The sequence below is a fragment of the Lacerta agilis genome, chromosome 12 (genome assembly GCF_009819535.1).
Source record: "Lacerta agilis isolate rLacAgi1 chromosome 12, rLacAgi1.pri, whole genome shotgun sequence".
Lineage (NCBI taxonomy): Eukaryota > Metazoa > Chordata > Lepidosauria > Squamata > Lacertidae > Lacerta > Lacerta agilis.
In genome coordinates, this window is record NC_046323.1 from 35,488,889 (window position 1) to 35,512,132 (window position 23,244).

A 23,244-nucleotide genomic window follows, 5' to 3' on the forward strand; every position below is an offset into this window, starting at 1 on the left:
ACTTTCAGGTTCTTTTTCAGACCATTAATCAGTTGCCTAATGATTTTTTATGTACCTTTTCATTTCCTTCATCATTAAACAACAACAACAACAACTGAGAAGAGAGTGCCTAATGAAAGTCAGTTTTTAATAATTAACAATCATTGAATAATTAAGAACTCACCCTCTATCCAAGCACTCAGGTGAACCCAAGTACTGTTCAGTTGTAGAAAAACAATAAATAATCTTAAAACACAAGCAGTGTTCACTACAATTTAAGCAGCGAAATTAACAAATAGGCATACTAAAAGCATGGGCAAATAACCAGGTTTTAACATGACACCAAACTGAAAATAAAATGGGTGCCAATCTTATTTATGTTTAGAGTATTACTGCCATTCAATTTTTATGCAAAACTATTCATTGGCATGAATAGCTTACACGCCACCGCCCCCTGAAATTATACAAATGATATATATGTTGTTACATCACCATCAATGTGCATGACATTCTAAACACAACAATGCCAGCGCATGTAACACTATTTTTTTTTAAGGGGAGGGTTTACATCTTGTTGCGGGGTGCATTGTCACTTCAAACAAATTGGAGGCTTCTCACTAAGTCAGGGGAAATGTCATTTCCATCCAAAACCCTAACCCTATATATATTTACTTAGAATTTCCAGGACATTCAATGGAACTTACTCCCAAAGGCACAGAGTTACAGTCTTTTGTGCATGAGTAATATTAATAGGCTGGTGCCATTTGTTTTTACATGTTACTGATGTGAATATAGAAAACAAAAAGTCATATTCACATATGCATGACAAACATGTGCTTTGCAACTCCAGTTTGATTTTAAAGATACAACTTCCAAAAGGCTTTTACCCCAATATTCTTCAGTAGGCTGCTATTGAATGAGTTCAGTTATCTGTAACAAGGAAAGTGACATGTCCTCAAGTAGCCAAGTGACTTGTAATAAATGTAGAAATTATAAATCGCTCACAAAATCCAATTGTAACTTCGCAGAATCAATTTGGCTGGTGTTCAGGCTGTTAACACAATCCATCACCCTATGAGTCAAACTCCAACAAAAAAAAGAGAGCAAATGTTTTCATTGTGAAGTTAGGTCATGACTTCTTCTTTAACCAATCTATTATTATTAATATTAATATTATGTTTTCTTAGCAATTTCCCCATAGGGTCAAGAACAATAAAATGGGGGAGAAGAGACTGTCAACTTAAATGTTTCCAAAATTTGTCACTTTCTTATGCTGAGTTGGACTTTATGGCTGGATCTTATTGCTGAACTAGAGCTGAATTTTTTTTTTACCAAATTCTCTTTAACTTTGTTTATTCTGCTGTTGCCTAGAGAATATCTTTGTTAGGTGACTCATAAATTATATAATAAATATATAATAAAATATTATGAAACTTCCCCTTTCCCCTTCCTACTTTAGCAATAGGCCATCTACAAAAATGCCCTGACCTTTAATTTTAAGAATCTACTCTGCAGAAACTAATGAAACTGCAGTCAGTGACTTATAAAACACAAAAAATGGCATTTTCTATCATAAAAAATATTAAGAGCAACATTTTTAACAGTTACCACTAAAATGCTTTTGCAAATTATATAAATGTATCAGCATAGCTATAGATGAATAAAGAATACTATTTTTTTTTAAGCAACAACACTGTGTTGCTTTAAAGCTAGAATGCAGGGGGAAATGAGGATTATATAATAAACGATAAAGTTGTCATTATTGACTTTGCAGTATCTATGCAATTCCTTAAGAAGTTTTTATTGTTCTGAATAGGAAGGAGAGGAGAGAGAAGGAGGGAGGGAGGGAGGTTAACGTCCAAAGCCACCTTTTACAAACAACTACCGTGTGGGGCCAGTTTCCTTAGCCATGAAATAAAACCTGAAAACGGTTCGATGTGCGTTAGCAAAATATAACCGAGGTACCCCAACACCACCAGCCAGAAATAAAAGGAGGCGGAGGAGGCGGCTGGCCCTTTCCTTTACTGTGTATGAAATGCAAAGCAAAGCGAGCACAAAATAAAATGAAAGGAAGGTGATGGTGGTTGAGTTACAAGAAAGGGAGTTTATACTCAAGGTAGGACTGCCTGGAGAGAAAGAGAGAAAGAAGGAAAGAGGAAGTGGACGTTGAACTCGCAGCCACCAGAGCAACAACGGCGAAGGCGGCAGCAGCAGCAGCAGCAGCACCGCCTCCTTCCTCGCAGGCTCGGGGCTGAAATCAACAGCCGCCACCGCAGCAGCTCTAGCTCTCCTCTCGCCGCGGGATCAGCTGAGCGCAGGGATCACGTGGGCGGCGTGTCGAAGGTCACCGCGCGGCTCACAATGGAGCTGTCGGAGTCTGTGCAGGGCGGGCTGCAGCTCCTGGCCGAGCGCGGCTGCTTCTCCCCCAGAGCCTACGAGGCTCTGCTGCAGGCGGCCTTCGGCGCCTTGCTCGGCGGCCAGGCCGCGCTAGGTAAGTGCTGCTGCTCCGGGAGGAGCAAGAGCTCAGGCGCCGGGGAGGGAAAATGCAGGGCGGCTGCAGCTGTTGAAGCCTGGGGAACCGGAGAGGGAGAGAGAACCAGGCCGGCCGGGGTTGGTGGCTCTTCCCTCGGCTTCTCTCCCCGCAGCCCCGGCGCATTGTTAGGGCTGGTTGCTGCCCGCAGCTCCAGCACCCTCGGCCGCTTCCCCTGAAACTCAGGAAGTGCTTTCTGCTTTGCCGAGAAAGGCAGCCGCCCACGTCCTGCAGTCAGTCAGTCAGTCTCTCTCTCTCTTTGTTTCATTCTGTTATTGTTGCAACTCTCCTCCATTTCCCGGCGGCTGTCATTTCCTTGCAGAAAATAAGCAACGCTCCTCTCGCTCGCTTCTGGCCTAAAAGCCTCTTTGCCGAGGGAGCTTTGTGCTGGATGTCGGTTCCCCTCCTCCGTTAAGTTGATGTCGGTTTATTTTCACAGCCACCACTTCCCTTTCCCCCCCTTCCCTCCCCCGGCGAGTTATTTACTGCAATCCCTAGGATTAGCGGCGTCATTATTATTATTATTATTTGCAAAGGTTAGGCTTCTAAACGGGTTGGTTTATTTTATGAAGGCTCCGTGCTGTAACCTCACGATCAAGGCTCTCTGGGCTGTGCACGATTAGTGCTTTCTTTTAACGTCATTGTTCTTTAATGCAGCTCTGAAACTGCATTCTATTATTATGGTTATTATGATGATGATGATCATTATGATGATGGTGGTGGTGATTATTGTTGTTGTTTTCCTGGCCTGTTTCCGTGCGGGAAACCCTCGATCGGTGAGGTGACCGGCAGTTGCCTGCTGGCCAAGGGGGATCTGGTTGTTGACGTTGGGCCGGCCGCTTTCGCTTAGCCGATGAAGGAAGGCGTTTGTTTGAGCCGCTCTGCTCGCTGCCATGTAGTCGCTCGCCTTCAAAACGCGCGGCCTCCGGTAGGAACTAGCTTGAACTGCAGTTGCCGAATAGCAGCTCTGTTTACTCAAACGGGGCTTGGCGAGGAGAAGAAGAAGGAGAAGGAAAAGTTAGAAATGTTGTGGCCAGAAGGGTTTGTAGTTACGGTACTTCTGAAGGGACGCGCGGTATTCGGGGTAGAATGGTTAGAAAGGCATATGGCTTGGTTGTGTGTGTGTGTTGTTTTTTTAAACTGACCTTGATTTAGAACTCAGCCCTATGAAAGGTTTTCTCCATCTCTTCCACGGGTGCATTTGGCAATTTATAGGGGGGCAGGTGCCCCCCTCATTGTATGAATGCAACATCCAAAAGCATTGCGATTTTTTTATTTATAGAAATAAATTCTGCAATTTACATTTGTTTTATAACTCGATGCTTGCCAAGAAATTCCAGTAATGGATTGCATATTGAAACAAAATAAAAAAACTCTGGGAAGGAGGAAAACCAGCACACCGTTTTTAGAAAATGCACAAAATCCGTTTCTTCTGGATAACATGCCAAGTTATGAGCCTGATGGGATAATTCCAGAGAAACTTATGCTGGAAACAACTTAGGTTTGAGTCTTGTGGAAAGGCATTTTAAAAGAGAGCTGAGATTGCCTCTTCGTTTGTTGTGGCTCTTTATGAATGAGGGAAACCAACCCTTCAGTCAATATCTTTATAGCTGTGTGCTTTAAGTATTGCCAATATGCCAATATGAAATGTATTATACTTTCCCAACTGTTAAAACTGGGCTATGCTAAGTATGGTTGCATGGAAAGTTTTTAGTCTCTCTCTGTTTAAAATAACATTCCCCTGAAGTTATACCATCTTTGAAATTTCATTTATTTTTTAGATCATCCAGACTTGGAACATATTGATCCAGCAGTATTAAAATATTGTCATGCAGCTGCTGCAACTTGTATAGTAGAAGCTGGAAAGCAAAAAGCTGACAAATCTGCCATAAGGTACTCTCATTTTAAAGCCCTTCACAGGGTGTGAGGTGTTTTAGTTTGTTTTTTAACACCAGCCATTGCTGTAAATCTTCCTGCTTGAGTTGTACTGGCATTTAGGCTAACACATCCTTTTGGTTTCCCTTTTAGTACTTATTTAGAAGACTGTAAGTTTGACAAAGAAAGAATTGAACAATTTTGCACCGAATACCAGGTTTTTCAAGCCTATTTTATTTTTTATTCCCATATTCATATTTTATTTATTCTGTAGAAGATGGCAAACTTTTTTTCTCTTCTTTGCAGAAAAATAAAGATACCTTGGAAATCCTATTGGGAAGGTATGTCAAAGGAGGTTGTTTTATTACTTTAAGGTTGCAAACTGAAACAAACTTACTAGGGAGTAAGCCCCATTGAATACATCAGAGCTATATGGCTAGAGTTTTGCTATTAACTTTGAATGCACCTTTAAAGTTAATATAAGAGGCTACTGAAATGGATACAGTGGCGAAAACATAGGCACAAGTTAACAAGTTGAGGTAATTTGCCCCCTTAACCCATTTTTGAAATACACTGTTGATGTATGCATAAAACAGTCACCTTTTTATGCCTGAAATGTGTGCAACAGCTTTTTCATTTAGCATAGTATAACCTAATAAGAAAATGATGATTGTGTTCTTCAGTATAGGCAGATGTCCACTGCATATAACTGATGTCTGTTGGCGTTTGGAATATCAGATCAAGGTAATTTAATAAGGGTACTGCTTTATTCTGGTTTCTTTATTTGCTAAATTCTGATACATTTTTTTCCTCTTGCCTTATTACTTTAGACTAATCAACTTCATAAAAATTATCGCCCTGCTTATCTGATGACCTTAAATGTTGAGGTACTGCATTTCCCTCACCGCCACTGAATTAAATATTACTTTAGGTTTTGCCAGGTGTTAAACTTCTAACATTTGGGATTTTTGTTCCTTTAGAACAATGACTCAAGATCTCAACCGGACATTAATTTTAGTTGTTCAATGGAGCAATTACAGGTATTTCTTCATATCATGTTTGTGCGGGTGTGACCATTTCAGGTGTCGGAATGAAATTTTCTATCAGGAATCCACCCAAACTAAAGTTTGCAAAAAGTGTGTTGATTAAACTTAGTTGGTCTCTAAGGTGCTAAGGAATTTTTTTTCCTTTTGTTTTGATTAAATATGTTACTGTATAATGGTTTGATTATGTACCTTACCAAATTAAGATTTCAGATTAACCCACATAGTAGCTATGATCTTGGAATCACATTTTAAGGGGGTTGGAGGGAACTGTTTCGAATGTAATACCTGAGAGGAAATTCACTTTCTGCAACTATACACTGTGCATTAATATAAAGAGTGCAACTTGCATTGACTTTGGCTAAATTGTGTTTATGTAAATTGTTCAAGGATGGTAAACTGAGCTCTTTATATTAAGAAGTTCGCATTGACTACAGCAAGTCAAAAATAAACAAAACCTAACCCAAGCTTTAAAAAGTGTAAAATTAGGTAAAGATCGAGAAGTTGAGCAAAAGAAAAGGGTTACAGGTTAATCCTGGGAATTATGTTAAAATAAAAAAAATAGTTTTACATTTCTTATTAAATTGAAATTTTCATCCATTGCATATAAGTAAATATATTTAGGACTGCAACTGGAAAAGTTGGTGAATTAATTTAATTGTTATATTAAACAGCAAGAAAGATAGCGAAGTTGTCTCTGTCTTTTCATACTTTTTATTTAATTTATTACAGTCATTTATATTCTGCTCTATATTAATCAAAGCACTTTCATTTAAAAAATTCTGTTATTAGCACAACATTTCTGTTAAGAATGTTCAGTATCTACCCTTAACTAAAATATGACAGAACTGCTGAATGTTTCTTAGATATAAAATAGCTGACCTTTAGGCATTCTTCTCAAAGTGTTACACAAAGTTTTCCAGATGTAAACTTGATCACCTTTGTAGACAACATTCACAGAACTAATATGTTCAAGTAACCCCCACTATGTACAACAAATTATTTCTTTTCTAAAGTTCTTACTTCATGTTTTAGGATTTAGTTGGGAAACTAAAAGATGCAGCTAAAAGCCTAGAGAGAACAACTCAGCTGTAACTGCAGACCTTGGCAGTCTAATGGATCCAAGAAGAAAAAGAAATTGTTTCCTAACAGTTTCATCTTTGAACAGTAATATGATTACTCCTTGTTCTTACTTCATTTGATGGGATTTTGATAAAGCATTGGCTGTACTGAAATGGAATGCCTACTTTCTAGCCAATGTTTCATGTTTTGTATGTATGTACAGTCAAGACTATAGCATTTTTAGTATCATGTCTAATGGGGAAATGTTTATTTGTTAGGTAACCAGATAATTGTCTTCTTCTTTTTTTCTGTCCCCTTGTTAAATATCTGTTCACTGCTCAGTCTTGTCCTGTCTTTAAAAACAAGGCTTTATTTCCCATTTCTAACCTCTAATAAAAACAGAGCAAAAGCAATAGTTGATCTATTTTGTGTGCCACATCTATCAATAATAATGTGTGTTGATTGGGGGACTGGAGGAATGGTTGGATTCTCCTGAGGGTCCCCACTATGGAGTCAACATTCGAAGAGTAACCTTCTCACCATCAAAGATCACTTTGAAGGGCTGTGAAGCTCTGAACCTAAGGAGGCCTTCATTGTGTTGCAATTAAGTAGTCAGTCGTCTTGAGTCTCATTTTGGTGAAGTCATGTTGCAGCTTTTTGAAAAATAAATAAATAAGTTGGTGATTCACACGCGAAACGAAACTGTCATGCCTTCATCTGTTTTGACCCGGATTTACTTGCTTAAATATTCAGTGGTTTATGTAGATAGACAATAGCTGGAGTGCCCTTAATTGCACCAGTGGGTTTCTTTTCACTTCAATGCAGTTGAATGGCTATAGATGGAATGTGACCAGCATTGTTTCCACAACCTAAAACAAACAAAAAAACAACCCCACCCTCGCCCCCATCTTACAACGTGGGCAGAAGCTTTCCTAGTTGGTAATTATACACCCCGGCTGGGAAATGGGTAGCGAGACAGCTCTGGTTTACAGCAAGGTCCATAATCCGAGTTCCCGTTTTTCCTTTCATCTTCCTTGGGCTCTTTATACCATCGTAGAAAGGGCAAGACGAAACTGCCCACCTGAAACGGAAAACACGCGTTTGCTACTCTTTGTTGGGGAGTGACAAAGAAATAGACCAGCTTTTTCTGTACCAAGTCCATAAGAACCTGGAGTGTTCAGTTTAGGATAATGAAGCCCCCACCCTGCATTGGAAATCTCAAAATGCAAAACACCCATTTCGCAAGCCATAAAAGGTACGTTGGGAAGTGGGAGGGAGGAAGAGAAACCCACCCCTTTAGTCCAAATTTTGCTGCTATAAAAGTGACACTTGTGCTCCTTAATGGGTTACGTATCCCATAGTGAATTCTCTCCCCCACCCCCCGAAGTCTTCTGGAGCTAGACGTGGTGAGTCTACCTGAAGAGATCCCTCCCCATAAGTTGTATCTTGTCCGCATTCATGGTGGCAAAGTACCGAAGACGCTGTCTTCACCTCCGGGCTTAGACTCTTCCACATTTCTTATTCGGAGGAGGGTCGCACGCGGAAACGGGTCCTTTTATCTGCCTTCAGGCGGCTTGGAGAGAAGAGATTTTGGTAAACCAAGCAAACATTCTCCCATCCCTTTTGGTTCACACCGTTTATCGTTGGGATATTTATTTATTTATTTATTTATTTATTTATTTATTTATTTATTTATTTATTTATTTATTTATTTATTTAACTATTACTATTATTAGGGCGGGATGGGGAGGAAGTGAGCTTGTAATGGGAGGCACCCGATCCACGACTGAGTGAAGCCGGCGCCCCTCGTTTCCCAGCCTGTTTTACACCCCGACCCTAAACTTCCAAGCTCTGGGTTTAGCACTGGGAAGAGAATCCGCGGGTGGGTCAAGTTCCTCGGCTTAATGGTCCGGTGCTGTGGTTACGCCAGGGTCCGTCTCTCTATCCCTGGTGGAATCTGAGAGCTATTTTTAATTATAATTTATTTATTTATTTAAAATAAATGAATGCCTCTACGCGGGTTACTATTCGCTTCCCATTATAATCACGGCGTGGAGGAGAATCCGATATGCTCTCTAGCCTTCCATTTCCCTGCGTCCTGTAGAGAGGGAGACAGGGTTGGCAACATGGCATCAGAAATAACACACGCGAACGGGTCGAATTGTGGCGAGGAGGGTGCTGCCCCAGGTTGTCTACTCCGTGTGTTTGTGTGCGTGTGTTTTGGGCGCTTGGCCGAGGAGGACCAGAGCGTGGCTCTTTCCTAGGCGTGGCAAACAGCACAAGCCACGAACCCGGTTAGGAATGTCCCCTCCGACGTCTCCCGGGTGTGCCAGTCTCCGCACGACACCCGTCCGTCTCTCTTTGGAAAGTGTACGGCGAAGTGGGGGGGGGGGCGGGCGTTCTCTTCCCAGCTCCTTTTTGATGGCTGCGTTTCTTCTGAATGTCCAGCCTTAAAAGGATCGCCTGTGGGATGGAAGGATCCACACACGCCGCGACCGATCGACCGACCACCCTCGGGGAAAGGAGCGCCTTGCGCTGCGTTTTGTTCTCAAGCAACGTTCACTGTTGTGAAGAGTGCAACTGTTCCTTGGCCAGAAGACGCGGCTGAGGCGAGGGGTGCCTATTTTCGAGTTGGTTCCCTGGAGAGCCTCGTGTAGAACGCGCCCTTCTCCTCCTCCCCCGCCCACGCATCCACCCGCAGCGCCGGGCTGCCTGGCCCCAGGGCGCGCCATTAGGTGGGATTCTGCCGCTGCGATCTGTGGAAGGAAATTGTGTGAGCTGCGCGCGAGACAGCGAGGGAAGCGGGGGAAGTGTGACGAGGAATGCCTGCGAGGCAGCGACAGGGTGGGGGAAGGGAGGCAAAATTGTGGTAGGGAAGGGGTGGTTGGGTGGGTGTTCGTGTGTCCGTACCTGGAAAACATTTGTTGCCTAAATGCGATCATATTTATCGCCTGTGACGAAACGTGAGGTGGCAGAGCTGGTGTGGCGAAGGGAATTGATACGACGAAGAAAGGCGGGAAACGAGGCTGCGTGTTCAGCGCCAGGAAGACCGTTCGCCAATCAAGGGGAAATGGGTGGTTTCGCGGGGCTGCGGGGTCAGGAGCGCTCTTTTGCGCTCTTGTGTTTAAGCACGTTAAAGAAAATAAGAGATGAAACCAAGGGGGGGAGTCCTCGTGCATCTGAGGAATCTCAATTGGGGTTGTGGAGGGAGAAAAGCCCAGGACGAGGGTTGAGGAGTCTGCGATAGTCAGCGAGGGCACTTTGGGTGGGCAAAAAAGGCGCGGGGTTGGCGAAGTCAAAGCCGCGTGAGAGGAGAACCGAAATAAATGAAGGAAATCGGGATCGGGTCCTTAGAAGGAAAGGAAGAGACAGAGACAGGAGTGGAAAATCGTGAGACGAGAATGGTAAAAGTGGAAGGCAAAAGGAAGCAAAAACTGGCTGGGGGCGCTGGATAGGAAATACGAGGCGGAGCAAACGGGGGTCGCGTGGGGAGGATGGGGATGCGCAGGGCGGGAAGAGTGTTGGGACGCACCGAAGAGAGGCAGCGTGTCTACCGACGACGCGTGAATGGGATGCCAAGGCGGGAAAATATAAGAAAACGAGGGGCAGAGGAGGAAGCACAGAGACCCAGCTCCGGGGGTAGTTCGCCTTGGCCGCACGTTGCACCCAACGACACCTGAAACGCCTTTGCTGCGCAAGTCTCCTGCCGTGTTGCCAAAGGTCCCTGTTCCTGGCTGCTTTCTGCCAAAGGTCTTGCCCACAGCAGCTTGGGAGGAGCAGGGGGGAATTTTGGACGCGGGCACACGACGCGATCCAAGGAAGGCTGTGGGGCAACGACCGCGGAGGAGCGTCGTGTCTTGTGCGCGCGGGAGGGAAGCCACTAGACGAGACGCTTCGAGGACAAGGGGACCTTGCTTTGGGTGCCACCGGCGCCTCCAGGTATTAAAATGGTAGGCTGCGGAGTTGGGGCCACCGTCGCGTGAAGAGGGAGAGGTGGCAGCAGGCGCAAAGAGCGGAATAGTTTAGATGAGGGGAATGGACCAAGTCAAAAGGTGGCAACCTTCAGTTTATTGTGCCCTGGGGCGGGGGGCGGGTGGGAAACATATATATATAATACACACACACACACGCTAAGTAGATAGAGGTCGGTCAGAGAAGGAGCAAATATAGAAAATAAAGAGGCGATGGGGGGGGCAGATAAAAAGAGGTTTGTGTGTGTTGCAGTTAAGCCAGAAGAAAAGAGAGAGGGATTGTGCGCGTGAAGTGTCAGGGTGTACAAAATGTGGGGAAACGAGAAAGAACAGGCAAAGCGACTATAAGCGTGGAGTGGGTGTGTTCGGGGTGAAGAAAATGAATAATACATTTTGTGTGTGAGAGAGGGGGGGGAGGTGGAACAGGCGGCAGCGGCAGCGGCAGCTCAGCAGCAGCAGCAGCAGCGTGAGCGCGGTGGAGAAAAGGAGGACTCGGCGAAGTGTGTGTGGAGCGGAGGGAGGCGGAGGACCAGGCGGAGTGCGGAGAGGGGGAGGGGAGGGGAGGGTGGCGCGCGGGGAGGGGGAGGCGGCCGAGCCGCGGGATTGGGTCACAGAGAGGCTGACGGGCTCCGACTACACCGACACTAATTCCCAGGCCACCCTTAAGGAATGAGGAGCCCCACGTGATCCTGGCGGGGCGGGCGAACTCTGAGCCATTTTGGGGACGGTGTCAGTTTCCACTGTGTGCCTTTCAGCGTTGCATTTTCTACCACCAGCAGCAGCAGCCAGCAGCCCCCTCCTCGCCCGCCACTCTCCCTCCTCTCCCCTGGCTCCCTCCACAACTATGAAATAATCACAATTATTTTTTTTCCCCCTAAAGGGAAAAAAGGAGGAGGAGTGGGAAGGAGGGAGGGAGGAAGAGCCTCCCTCTCCGAGGGGCCGAAAAAAAAAGCACAGCAGAGGGGGAAAGAGATTGCGAGGCGAGTGGGTGAAGGGGTGGGGGGGAAGCCGAGGAAGAAAAGAGCGCAAGAGACAATGGGCTGGCGGAGGAGGAGAGGCAAACCATCCGGATTAGAAAGATTTTGAGATCCCAGCACTGGAGCTACGCATTCAGAAGGAGGTGGGGAGAGGCAGAAAGAGAGGAGGCGAGGGAGAGCGAGGGCTGCGGCGGGGGGGGGAGGCAGAGCCAACTGCTGGGGCGGCGCAGGGATCCGAGGGCGAGGGAGGGGGGCTCCGTGGCGGAGAGGAGCCCGGCTGCGGGGGAGCGAGCATGAGCTGAGCTGAGCACGGCGGCGGCAGCAGCTCTACGCTCATTGCAATTGACAGCGTCTGCAGTTCATTTCAAGATGGCCGCTTGGCTCACATTCATTTTCTGCTGAACGACTTTTAACTTTCATTGTCTTTCGGGGCGGTTCGGATCGTCGCCCGCCGGCTCCTTCTCGCGGGTACGTATCCCCGGGCGCGGCTGCCCGCTGGGGGCCGGGGGGCGGCTGGGCCTGGGAGGCGGTTTCGGAGGGCTGCGAAGGGGCGCCAGCCTTGCTAGGTGTCCCCGGGCTCTCGGTGTGGGGAAAGCGCTGACAGGCTGCCCCATCTCCGCGCTCTCCTGCCTCCGCGCCCGCGCGTCCTCGCCCGCCCGCTCCCTCCGCGCAGGGACCCCGAGAGGCGCGGCGGCGGCGGCGGCGGCCCGTGCACTGGCTCGGGCGACGCCCCCCCTCCGGCGGATTTCGGTTCCTTTCCTCCCTCGGCTCGCTGCTAGCCCCTTCCTGGGCACATGGCCCCGCAGGAGGATATTTCTATTTTCAGCCCCTGCTCACCAATCTGTCTGGGGCTCCTTTGTTTAAATGCAGATTTCGATTGAACGCGGACGGTGCATGAAACCTGGCGCTGCCTAGGTCAGGGGACGGCGGCTGCCTCGCTTAGAAGCGCCTCGCAGGGGGTTTCAGGAGCCCCGCAGAGCACCCATCTTATAGGGATGGGTCCACCCCGAGGGGGCGATCCCGCCGGGGGGCTCGTCGCGCTCAGGAGGGCTCTCCGAGGAATTTTATTAACTTAAGTTTGGCAGACCCCAGTGTGGGACTGGGTGGCTCGTAAGATGGCGGTTCTCGCTCAGCTTGCGGTTGGGCGCTTTTTCTCCTGTGTGCGTAAAGTGTTAAAGTTTCTTCGCTTTGGGGACGGGAGGGCAAAGCTGGGAAATTAAATTCGGGGGCAGAGAGGTTTCTGCGTTAATGCGAGTTTGCAGTGTGAAGACTGAAGATATTTGGGGAAGGTGAGGTGATGGGACTTGCAGGATCTTCCAGCGCGGCTTTCTTTTTATCTAACTGATTTTCTAGCCCCTTGTCCCGCAGTCCTTCCAAGCTGGGTCAAGGCAAGTTTAGTGGCAACGACTTGCTAGTATGCGAGGTGTGATGGGTTTGCTCCTGGCGCGAGAAACGGAACACACGTCCACCTAACCTAGCTTGGCCTAACCTAGCTTGACAGGATAGTCCTGGCAAAAAGAGTTCAGCTCTTGCTGGTTGCATGTTTGGTAGGAAATAAGTCGGTGCCATCAAATCCTACGGGTAAAATCCCCCTCTGACCCCAAACTTGGGAGAGACAGACATGTGGTCAGAACACCTCCATGGCGTTCGTTACATTTTTCTTGCCTCCAGAACTCAGGAGCACAAGACGCAGATAAGTATCGGGGGAGAGTTTGTTTGGAAATGACCCTCCAAGGACGAGGAACACTCTCTGGAAATATAATATGGGGCGGGAGGAGAATGGGATGCGTTCGTATGTGTAAGGGAAGACTTTTGCTGGAAGTTGGCGGGTTCTGTGTGTAGCCTTTTAACCTTTAACAAGTTTGGACACCGCGCTGGCTGGGAAGGAACCAGGTTTTGTGGTAGCAGGAGACCAGCAGGAGAGTCCTATTTGCTACTTTTAGGAGCTTGGCTCTAAAGGAGGAGGATTTTTGCCACCGAGCACATTAATTTCTTCCCTGGAAGCCGCTTCCCTCCCGCACTTCAAGATGGATTTCAGCCAGATATTGGGAAGAGGGAGCACGTATCTTATTAGCAACACATGTGGGCATACATGCCTTCCAGAATCGGTTTTTCAATCGATTGATTGATCGCCATCAGGATTTAGGTCTGTTGTAAGAATTCTAAGGTCTCAAATACATGGCGGGTGAAGGAAGGGCTATCTGCCTGTGTGGCTGTTGGTGCAAAGGGTGCAGCCCTGCTCCATCGAGGCTTACCTGGTCTTTGGGTCGACTCCGCTCCCTTTTCACAGGGTGCCGTGAGCCTTCATAACTAGGGCTTGCCCCTGTATTTTGAGGTAACCCGCGCATGGCCTCCAAGCTGGCTGTCATAGCAAGCTTCACCCTCCCCTTGTTTGCACGGTTGAAGACGTGCCTGGCGAAAGAGAGAGCGCCGGGAATAAAATATATTCGCTCGTGTTAAAGGTCAGCGTTTCTTGACTGTATGCGCGCCGATCTTAACATTAGGAGGGGGCAGGGAATGAGAAGTTGAAGCTCCACTCCTGGAGGAGGAATTGGCGCGTTTGGGAGCGAAATGCTCTTTATGTTTACGCGCGCAGTGCAAACTGTGTGTGAACAGAAGGGGGGGGTGCGTGTGCACACGTGTGTGCTGGCTGGCGTCTTTCACTGTTGTTCTTCGGTTCAGTTTGCTGATTTTCAGACCCCGGATTTCAGAGACAGCTTCGACCATGCCCTGGGGAAGAAGGCTAACTTGGGTCATAAATAATATGCGGTTAAGGGAAAGAGCTTCGACCAGGCAAGCTTCACGGCTGTTGGGAGTTTTCTTTCAGTTAGGGAGTCTTTTGTGAAATAAAACATGTTCGTCTCTTCCGAAAGATTGGGCTGCTTCGGTGGGTCTCAGTGCTGGAGAGGAATTATAAGGAGGCCGATTAAAAGAACCACCTACTCGCCTCAGTTGTGAGATATTTAGGGTTTCCTTCACGAATAAAAGGAGGGCAGGAGAGACTTGTTCAGGTCACTTCAAGAAGGAGTCTTCCTCCTGGCTGAGGGCATGGAGGGAAATCGCAGGCAAGAAGCCAAGAGCCGAGGCTGGCGAGATCCAAAAACTCCAGGCTGCTTCTTTGTTGATACTGTTAGAGAGATCTTGGAAAACCCGCACACTATGCGTGGGAGCGCCCAGCCTCGCTGCCACCCTCGAGTTTAAGGCCAAGGCTAGCGCCTCTGCCCCGGGCCTTCTTCCCTTTGGGGAGTGTGTGTGTGTGTGTGTGTGTGTGTGTGTGTGTGTAAGTAAGTAAGAGAAACATTTTCCCCTGGTACAGTGTTTGCCTCCCTCTCCCCAGAGAAGGAGCTGCTTGCTTGCTCAGGTTGTCTCTGCTGCTGCCAGTCCCATCTCCTCCTTCCTCCGCGCACCGCGAGGGCTTTTGCTCTTTCCTTGGACAAGTTCGGCTGGGATTGCGGGCTCTTTGCAGGGAAGGTTTTCGCCTTGGTTGCGAGGGCATCTGCTAAGATCAGGAACCTTAACCTGGGCTCCGGGGCGGCAGGCGCCTTTCCCTCCTGCCCGGCTATCTCTGGAGCTGGTGGCACCGTAAATTGCTCTAGTTCAGCAACCTCTGGAAATGACACTCCGGCCGCTGTGCTGGTCTGGGACGAGGTGTGGATTCAGATGCGTGGGCTGCCGCCCGTCCCCGCCAGAAACGGTCCAACTTTGAGCCCAGTCCCGGCGCAGACACGGCTCGTTGGAGAGGGCAGGAAACCGGAGGCTGAGCCGCTGCCGCTTCCTTACCCGGGCTGAGTCGACGTGGATGGAGGCCCCTGCGAGGAGCTGCCGAAAGGGCCGGGAGGAGCCTCTCTACTCGGCCTGGCGCACACCCCGGCGCTGGCTCAGGCCGCCCCCGAGGCCTCCCCCTCCAGCGCCGCTGTTGGCCTCCTGCCCGGCCCCTTGGCGGCGGAGGGGAAGGAGAGGAAAGGACCCCCTTTCCCGGCCCCCGCCACGCCCCCTGCGCCTTTCCTGAAGCTGCACCCCGCCCCCCATACACACACCCGTGTCCTCTTTTCTGCCCACCCACTTCCCCACCTCCTCTGCGGCACACCTAGACCCTCGCTGCTCGCAGGACTCTCTCGGGCCACCTTCCTGGGCGCACTTTCTCTCTCTCCCTCTTTCCTTCTTTCCTTTCTCCGCCACCCCCTTCTATTCCCTCTTTCTCTCCCCCCCTCCCCTCCCCCTCCTCCTCCTGGTGCTGCGCTCCGGGCGGTGGCAGGATGCCAAGTGTAAGTGTAAGTTGCTATAGCAACCCCCTCCATAGCGCGGTTCCGAAGGCGCCGCCGTCCCGAGCCTGTTGGGCTGGCGGCAGCGAGGCAAGCGGAGCCAGGCGACGCGGGAGAAGCGGCGGCGGCGGCGGAGCCTAGTTCCGCCGCGGCCCGATCCTCTCCTGCCCGCTTCGCCTTGCCCAGCCTCGCCCAGCGGCCCCAGTGCCAAGGTGCAAGGCGAGCCCCCAGGCGGGCGGGCGAGCAACCCCCTCCCTCTCCCCACTTCTTCTTTCTTCTTCTTCTTCTTCTTCTTCCTCCTCCTCCTCCTCCTCCTCCTCCTCCTCCTCCGCCCCCTCCCCTCCCCTCCTCCCCCCTCGCCGGAAATGCCCAGGGCAGCGTCCGCAGCTGCACCGGGATCCGGCGCCTCCTCCTCGTCCTCCTCGCCTCTCCCCCGGCCGCGATCCTCAGCTCTGGCAAGCGCCACCGAGGTGTCTGGCCCGCCGCGGGAGAAGGGCCCCGAGAAGCCCCGGCGCCGCCGCCTTTCCAGGACCCGCCGCTGCGCCAGGCCAGGCTGGCAGGTGGGCACTGGGCAGAACAGCAGCCCCCGCCCGGCGCAGACCGCGAGGGTGGCCCCCGGCAAGCACTTCCCTGCGCCCGGGCCTCCCGCTTTGCATTTCAGTTCCTGCCTTGGCAGCTTCCCGCCGCAGCCGCCTTCCGAGTTACATTTCCGAGGTTTCTTCTTCTTCTCCTTGAGGAGGGGCGAGCGAGAGGCAGGGGGCTGCCTTGAAAGCAAGGAGGGGTCAGAAGGGGGAGTGGAGGTTGTGTGCGCCTCGGAGACGCTTCCCTCCCGCACTTAAACGGCCCTCCTGTTTGTTTGTTTGTGTGTGTGTATGCCTTTCAGAGCTGCAAAAATGCATCGCACCACCCGCATCAAAATCACCGAGCTAAACCCCCACCTCATGTGCGTGATCTGCGGAGGGTACTTCATCGATGCAACCACCATCATCGAGTGTCTGCACTCATGTAAGTACCGTCCGGCTTCACACGTACCCTTAGCCCTCCAAGGACGCAGAAAAAGGCTCTGGGCCAGCCTCTGATCCCTCCCAATAAAGGTCTGCTCCCATTTACGTGCGGTTGCCAGTGGCTCCATAGTCTTGTAAACATGCCCTATATACCGTATCTTTAAGTGACTCCCTCCGGCTCTTTGCAGCTCCTTCGTGATTTTGCCCCCTATCCAAATACTGTAATGGTTACCCTTGCTTCGTGGCTCCGGGTTTAGAAAAGTCTCGTTACTTCTTTTAATAGCTGGAAACCTCGCCTTGACCGCTGATCAAAATCTTGCCTCTTCTTTTCTCTCTCTATATATTCTTATAGTTTGTAAGACGTGTATCGTGCGCTACTTGGAGACCAGCAAGTATTGCCCTATTTGCGATGTCCAAGTTCACAAAACCAGACCCCTTTTAAATATAAGGTAGGCGAGAGACAACTGAACTGCTGTGTTTCATTTTAGGTGATGATAAGAGCCTAGCGACGCTTGCGCGCTTATTTGGATTGCCACCTCTTCATCACATGTTGGGATCTGGCTGGAGATGTCATTTTGCAAACTGAAGTTCATGTGTGAAGGTGGAGCTGGCATTTAAGTCCTGTCGCTCCTTGAATTCCCTCCAAACTCCAGCTTCTTATATGTTTACGTTACGCACTTTATTCTTGCCTTGCCTGACCAAACTGCAAATTATTGTCAGTTCCAGCCAACCCACCCCCTCATATATTGTGCTGGTGGAGAAAGGCAAAAGTTAGATTCATTTCAAAAGTCCTCCTGATTTAGCTGAATCACCCTTTGCTGTTTAGGGATGGCATCTCTTGATTAGCTGCATGCGTTTTAGACAGTAGAGTAACACTGTGGCAAGTAGGTTTCTGTAGACAGAATTGTTCCCCACCTACTGTATCTGGTGTAAAAGACTTCTGTCTAAACCATTTTTAAATTTGGGAATTTGGACTGACCATTTGAATCTGTTAGAAAATACTCTTTTTTTGCTTTGGAAAGTGAGGTGCCGTTTGGATTTTAATTAGAGTGTCCTGGGATTTTTATATTTCAGATCTGATAAAACTCTCCAAGACATTGTCTACAAGTTAGTGCCAGGTCTTTTCAAAAGTAAGTAAGCCCTTCTTATATCAAGTGACCACCACAAGCACTATCTTGTGTGAAAGCCAGAGTACTGTATACTAAATGACAAATGTGTGTTCCCACTCAGATGAGATGAAAAGAAGAAGAGACTTTTATGCTGCTCATCCGTCTGCTGATGGTAAAAGCTTCAATATCTTTATTTTGTAGACATAAAACTGTCCTCTTACTCAAAAGCTAAGGTTGTTAAAACATTTCCCCATCTATTATTCCCCTAACATTTCAGTGACAAAATACGGCATAATTAATTTAAAGGTTTTTAATACATGCTACAGAGAGTTATCTCAGTATTTGCAGAAGTAATCTTAGCTGTGAGAGAGATTCCCCTCTTGATGGGGTTTGTTCTCATTCGAATTTAAAGATGTAAATGACTGTGGAAATTTCTGTGCAGCTGCCAATGGCTCTAATGAAGACAGGGGCGAAGTTGCAGATGAAGACAAAAGGATTATAACAGATGATGAGATAATAAGCTTATCCATAGAGTTCTTTGATCAAAATAGGCAAGTTGTGAACACAATAATTTACTTTTATCTGCACATTCTTAGATAGCTGTTCTTTGTTATAATTGTATCACTCTTCTTCCCAGACTGGAACGGAAAGGAAATAAAGAGAAAGAGAAACCCAAAGAGGAGGTAAATAACTTTTACTTTCTTTGGAATTTACCAGACCCCTTCTTTAGAAAGTAGTTTAGATTATTTGTTTGCCACAGCTAGATTAATAGTTATTTTTATTCCCCCTAAAGAAATTAACACTGCAGGGAGCTATTGTACAGACATTTATTGTTTCTTCTTGGCAACTAAAATTAAAAGGGAATTGATTGATGGTCCAAAAACTTTTGTTTCCTTCTAGTTTTCTTTACCCGAAATTTTTCTTTGAGAAGGGAACATGTCATATATTGCAAATAAACCCTGGAAAATGTATGTTACAACATTTTGACTCTCCTTATTAACTGTTCTGCATTTTTGTTATTTTGATTTAGCAATTAGCTTCTAGTTTCCAGCTATGCTTATGTATCTCTACTACATTTACACTGAATTCTTAACTGTATGCATTATTTTTCCCCCTCAATCAAACACCCTTACCAGGTGAATGACAAAAGATATTTGCGCTGCCCTGCAGCTATGACTGTAATGCATCTGAGAAAGTTTCTCAGGAGCAAAATGGACATACCCAATACTTTTCAGGTACATTTTTTGTTTATTAAAGGGGTGATAGTGGTAGAACTTCCAGTAAAATCTGGGCTCCTGGCATTTAATTTAAATGAATGCTTTTTACTTTAAAATGTATTGCCACAAACTTTGTGGCCCACAAACTTACTAAGCAACACAGTGTACCATGTAAGCTAGTGGTTTGCTTTGGTTTATATACATAAAACAAGCTGTTAATGTAGTCCTCTATTTTCAGAAACTGGAGAATCAGATAAATATCCCCCAGTGTTTTGCTCTGTGCTGTCAGATCATAGGTTGCTTTGTCCTTGAAGATCAGAGTCTGCGCAGCATTTTAGACAGTCTTTTTCATGCTAAGGTGCTCAATAAGCCTTTGCCTAATGGCTTTTGCGTCTGGGTGTGTATATATATATATATATATATATATATATATATATATAGAGAGAGAGAGAGAGAGAGAGAGAGAGAGAGAGAGAGAGCAGTTACTAAAACTCTTAAATAAAAGACTTGAAGTATTGGCTCCTTAAGGGCCGATCAGCAATCCCACGAAAGCCCAGGACTCAGGAAAGATAAATTCCTTCATCCCAACAAATGTAAGTCTAAGTACCTGGATTTAAATCTTTGGTTTATTTGGGTCAACGGGCTTAAGTCTTACAGTGTCGTTTAAATTTGGAGCCAGGTGGATATTTATTTGGCGTGCATGTTGATGCCGTTGCTTCCTCCCCACCCATGTAAAACGAAGCTCAATTGCATCCCTTCCCGTAGATCGACGTCATGTACGAAGAGGAGCCCTTGAAGGACTACTACACGCTCATGGATATTGCCTATATTTACACTTGGAGAAGGGTAAATAGTGCACGGGGGGGGGGGGTCGGCTTGGAAGCTCCTGCCTTGAGCGAGGTGGCGGAGCGATGGGGAAGAAGCGCCTAGTTTGAGGACGTCCTCCTCTTATTTTATTTTTTTATTTCTTATTGCAGAACGGCCCCCTCCCTTTGAAGTACCGGGTGCGACCAACTTGCAAGAGGATGAAGATCGGCTGCCACCAGCAGGATGGGCTGAACCACAGCGGGGAGCTGGAAAGTGACTCTGGGAGCGAGAAGGCGAGCAGCCCAGCGGGAGGCGGCACCCCGTCCACTTCCTCCTGCTTGCTCAGCCCCGGCACCCCGGTGCAGTCCCCGCACCCCCAGTTCCCTCACATCTCTAGTACTATGAACGGAACCAGCGGCAGCAACCACCACCCCTCCTCCTCCTTCAGCAACAGAGCCAGGAAAGCCTCCGTCAACGGCTCTTCTGCCACGTCTTCGGGCTGACGCGCCGAGCGCCTCTGGGACTACGAAAGCTCCACCGTCTCTTTTAGAGCTGTCCTGTCCTGTCCCCGTCTCCTTCTCTCCGTGCCGCTCAGCTTTATAGATGCTATTCCCTCGTGTGACTGTCCTCCGAGTTGCTTTAAGAAGTGAGAGGAATGATAAGCGAAACCTCCCACACGAACCTTAGATATGGGAACTTTTGGATATTAAAACGAAACTTGGATGTTGTTAAAACAGGGGGACTTGAGCTATGAGCGTCTCCTATGGACGGTGGATTTAAAAGGAGGAGGAGGAGGAGGAGGAGGAGGAGGAGGAGGAGGGGTGTTTCTTAAGGACTAGCAACGCGAAACAAGGTATAAACCCGGAGAAACTATAGAGGAAGAGGAATGTTTTTGGTTTTTGCCACATCCTTCGTGGTTTGGACAGGATTCTATGGGAAATGGATGCATATCAATAATGGGATCTAGTTTTTGCTAATCCAGACTAACTTCTACGTTCAAGATCTCCTCCGTTGTTAATCGTTATTTCACGGTTTTGTAAAACTGCAGTAAGCAAGTGGATTTCCCCACCACACCACATCTTAATATTCCTCAACAAAACCGGATTCGAGGGGGGGGGGGGGGGAAATGCATAGAAGAACTATGCATCTATGTAGCCATGTCACTGTGAACAACAATTTCCTGCTTTATTAGCCAGTTTGATTTTCTTTTCTTTTCTTTCTTTTTAAATGTGTTTCACCCATAACTTGCCTACTGCAGCACAGAAAGGATTTAAGACTGGGATAAGGGGGGAAAGGGGGGGAGAGAGAAATGAAAAAACCACAGAACAAGAAAATATATATACTATTTCACATTTTACAACCTGTATGCCTGAAGGCGGGTATTGCCCTTTATTTTACTGGCTTGTTTGAAGAAGGAAAAACAAACGAGGGGGGTCACACTTTTTGGAGGGTAAGAATCAGGTGGCATTTTGCATTTGTGCAACATTGCCATGTTCTTATTTGACAAAACAGGAAGCAGTATTGTATGATATATTTATAAATGTTATAAAGAGAATATTGTGTTTCTCGCACTCTCGACGCGATGATTCCTTTTTCCTGGCTAGCTCGACCCTTGGTGACTCCTTAGCTCCTTGCTGACGAAGCAGATACCAGCTTTCCCCCCTAGTGACGCCTGAAGGCTGCAGGGTCGCAGGGAGCAAGCTCAAACCGCGGTTAACCCGGAAGCAATTGGCCATCTCGAAAGGGTTTTACGGGCTTTGTCTTGTTCCAAGTAGTATTTCATTTCATTTCTTACTTTTTACAGAATGTGATTTATTGTTCCAACGGTGCAGTGGGAAAGGATTCAGGAGAGCGGGAGGCGACGCCAGGAACACGAGGGCGCATTAACTATTTCATTAAATTTTATTATTTGGTGTGATGGGTTTGTGTTTCCACCCTTAGAATATAAAAAAGCACAGGAAATCACACAAGAAGCCATAAGATATGCGGGAATCTATTTGATTAAGTTGTTCTTTCTTAAGAAATCAGCAAGTTGCTGGATGAAGGCTTTTAATCTAAATTTGTTTTAATATATATATATATATATATCTGTATGTATGTATATGGTACAGTACTAATTTGATTAAAAATGAACAGGTACTCTGATATCTCCAGTAAGCTGCGGGGAATCCCTTCTTCAATGCGGGCCTCTGAAGGCGTTGCGTTTGGGAAAAGAAGGACTGTTTAAAAAGTTAAGCGTTGTGAAGAGCCCCTAATACTTTTCAGTTTGTGCTTTGCGTTTGGTCAAACTTTGTGTGTGTGTGTGTGTGTGTGTTCTTCACTCACCAGTTACGCATTCGTGAGGGTGGTTATCCTATATGACTATTGTTTTCATGTTTGTACGGGGAAATTGTAGCTAAACATTTCATTGTCTCCAGTCTGCGAAAGAAGCACAAATTCTATTGCTTTGTCTTGCTTACGGTCATTAAATCATTACTTTTGCATATACCCCATTGCTACTTCTTGTGACGTTATATTGTCAATGTTTAAGGGTATTATTAATTTTTGAGTGTCTCCAAAAAGAGATCCGGAGATCACGTTCACCGGATTTAACATTTAAAGCTTAACATTCGGCTTAACTAAATGGAACTTGCAGGCTATGGAGCTTGCAGTCCTATACACCCGTTTTCCTGGGAGATAGCGCCATAGAGCCTTCATAGGATCACACTGTTACTTTGCTGAAAGATCAATGGAAAGCAAAGGGACTTCCTTCCTTCTTTCCTGGTAAAAGTAGTTTGGATTGGGTTGTGAGCGATTGCAGTCCTTCAGTTGCTAATGTAAATGTGATATATATAGGCCTACTTTGAAGTAATGTCTCTTTCAGACTAATTCTTTTTTCGTGATAGACGTAGTCACAAGCACAAATTCAGTTTTAGGTAGTCGAATAATTTTTTAGTTGGGCAGATCAAACCAATCCAAAAAGAGATTCTAAAAGGGGAAAATGCGTATTTCCAATGATGATATAAAATACAGTTTGAGAGAATGGGGTTCCTCTCATGAATCAGAACAGCTTCCAGGGAAAACACATAGATACACACATCCCTGTTCCCTTATTGTTTCACAATGAAGTATCTTAGAGAGGTAGGTTAGATCTAGATTTATGCACATGAATTAACTGACATACAGTCAATAGGCTGCATTAGCCGCTTCTGTCAGAATTCCATCTCACTAACAGTGAAAGGAATTAAAGCAGCTGTGTTATAACAAGTCTTTCCTGCTTTGGATTAGTTCTGAGAAAATCCTCAACTGACGGTTTTCAAAGGAGAAAAAAAAAGGTCAAAAAATATATGACTCCAACCAACTATAAAAAGATGGAATAATTATCATAAACGCCAATGTTGAAAACCCAAAGTTCTGAACTGCAGTTAA

At 47.0% G+C, this 23,244-nt stretch overlaps 2 protein-coding genes across 4 annotated transcripts; both read left to right on the forward strand.

Moving 5' to 3' along the window:
- Positions 1-2,246: 2,246 nt before the first annotated feature.
- Positions 2,247-7,186, forward strand: COMMD3 (COMM domain containing 3). Its single transcript, XM_033165064.1, has 8 exons — positions 2,247-2,470; positions 4,291-4,402; positions 4,538-4,601; positions 4,691-4,725; positions 5,068-5,128; positions 5,215-5,271; positions 5,365-5,424; positions 6,463-7,186. Exons 1-8 carry the CDS (start codon positions 2,341-2,343, stop codon positions 6,520-6,522), a joined length of 579 nt encoding a protein of 192 aa, XP_033020955.1. The 5' UTR covers positions 2,247-2,340; the 3' UTR covers positions 6,523-7,186.
- Positions 7,187-11,415: 4,229 nt separating this feature from the next.
- BMI1 (BMI1 proto-oncogene, polycomb ring finger) lies at positions 11,416-20,635 on the forward strand. 3 transcript variants are annotated; one of them, XM_033165063.1, is made up of 10 exons: positions 11,416-11,440; positions 16,583-16,704; positions 17,056-17,152; positions 17,778-17,833; positions 17,934-17,984; positions 18,255-18,363; positions 18,450-18,495; positions 18,949-19,047; positions 19,795-19,875; positions 20,007-20,339. In XM_033165063.1, exons 2-10 carry the CDS (start codon positions 16,593-16,595, stop codon positions 20,337-20,339), a joined length of 984 nt encoding a protein of 327 aa, XP_033020954.1. In that variant the 5' UTR covers positions 11,416-11,440; positions 16,583-16,592. The 3 variants fall into 3 exon arrangements, with proteins under 3 accessions (XP_033020954.1, XP_033020953.1, XP_033020951.1); XM_033165062.1 differs by lacking the exon at positions 11,416-11,440 and adding an exon at positions 11,451-11,580; XM_033165060.1 differs by lacking the exon at positions 11,416-11,440 and adding an exon at positions 11,631-11,905 and having other exon boundaries at positions 20,007-20,635.
- Positions 20,636-23,244: the final 2,609 nt, after the last annotated feature.

Coding starts and splice junctions, on each gene's coding strand:
- COMMD3 (XM_033165064.1), top strand. CDS start 2,341: ATGGAGCTGTCGGAGTCTGTGCAGGGCGGGCTGCAGCTCCTGGCCGAG. Junction 4,403..4,537: donor GCTGACAAATCTGCCATAAG/GTACTCTCATTT, acceptor TTTCCCTTTTAG/TACTTATTTAGAAGACTGTA. Junction 4,602..4,690: donor AATTTTGCACCGAATACCAG/GTTTTTCAAGCC, acceptor TCTTCTTTGCAG/AAAAATAAAGATACCTTGGA.
- BMI1 (XM_033165063.1), top strand. CDS start 16,593: ATGCATCGCACCACCCGCATCAAAATCACCGAGCTAAACCCCCACCTC. Junction 17,153..17,777: donor AGACCCCTTTTAAATATAAG/GTAGGCGAGAGA, acceptor TTTATATTTCAG/ATCTGATAAAACTCTCCAAG. Junction 18,496..18,948: donor AAGAGAAACCCAAAGAGGAG/GTAAATAACTTT, acceptor CACCCTTACCAG/GTGAATGACAAAAGATATTT.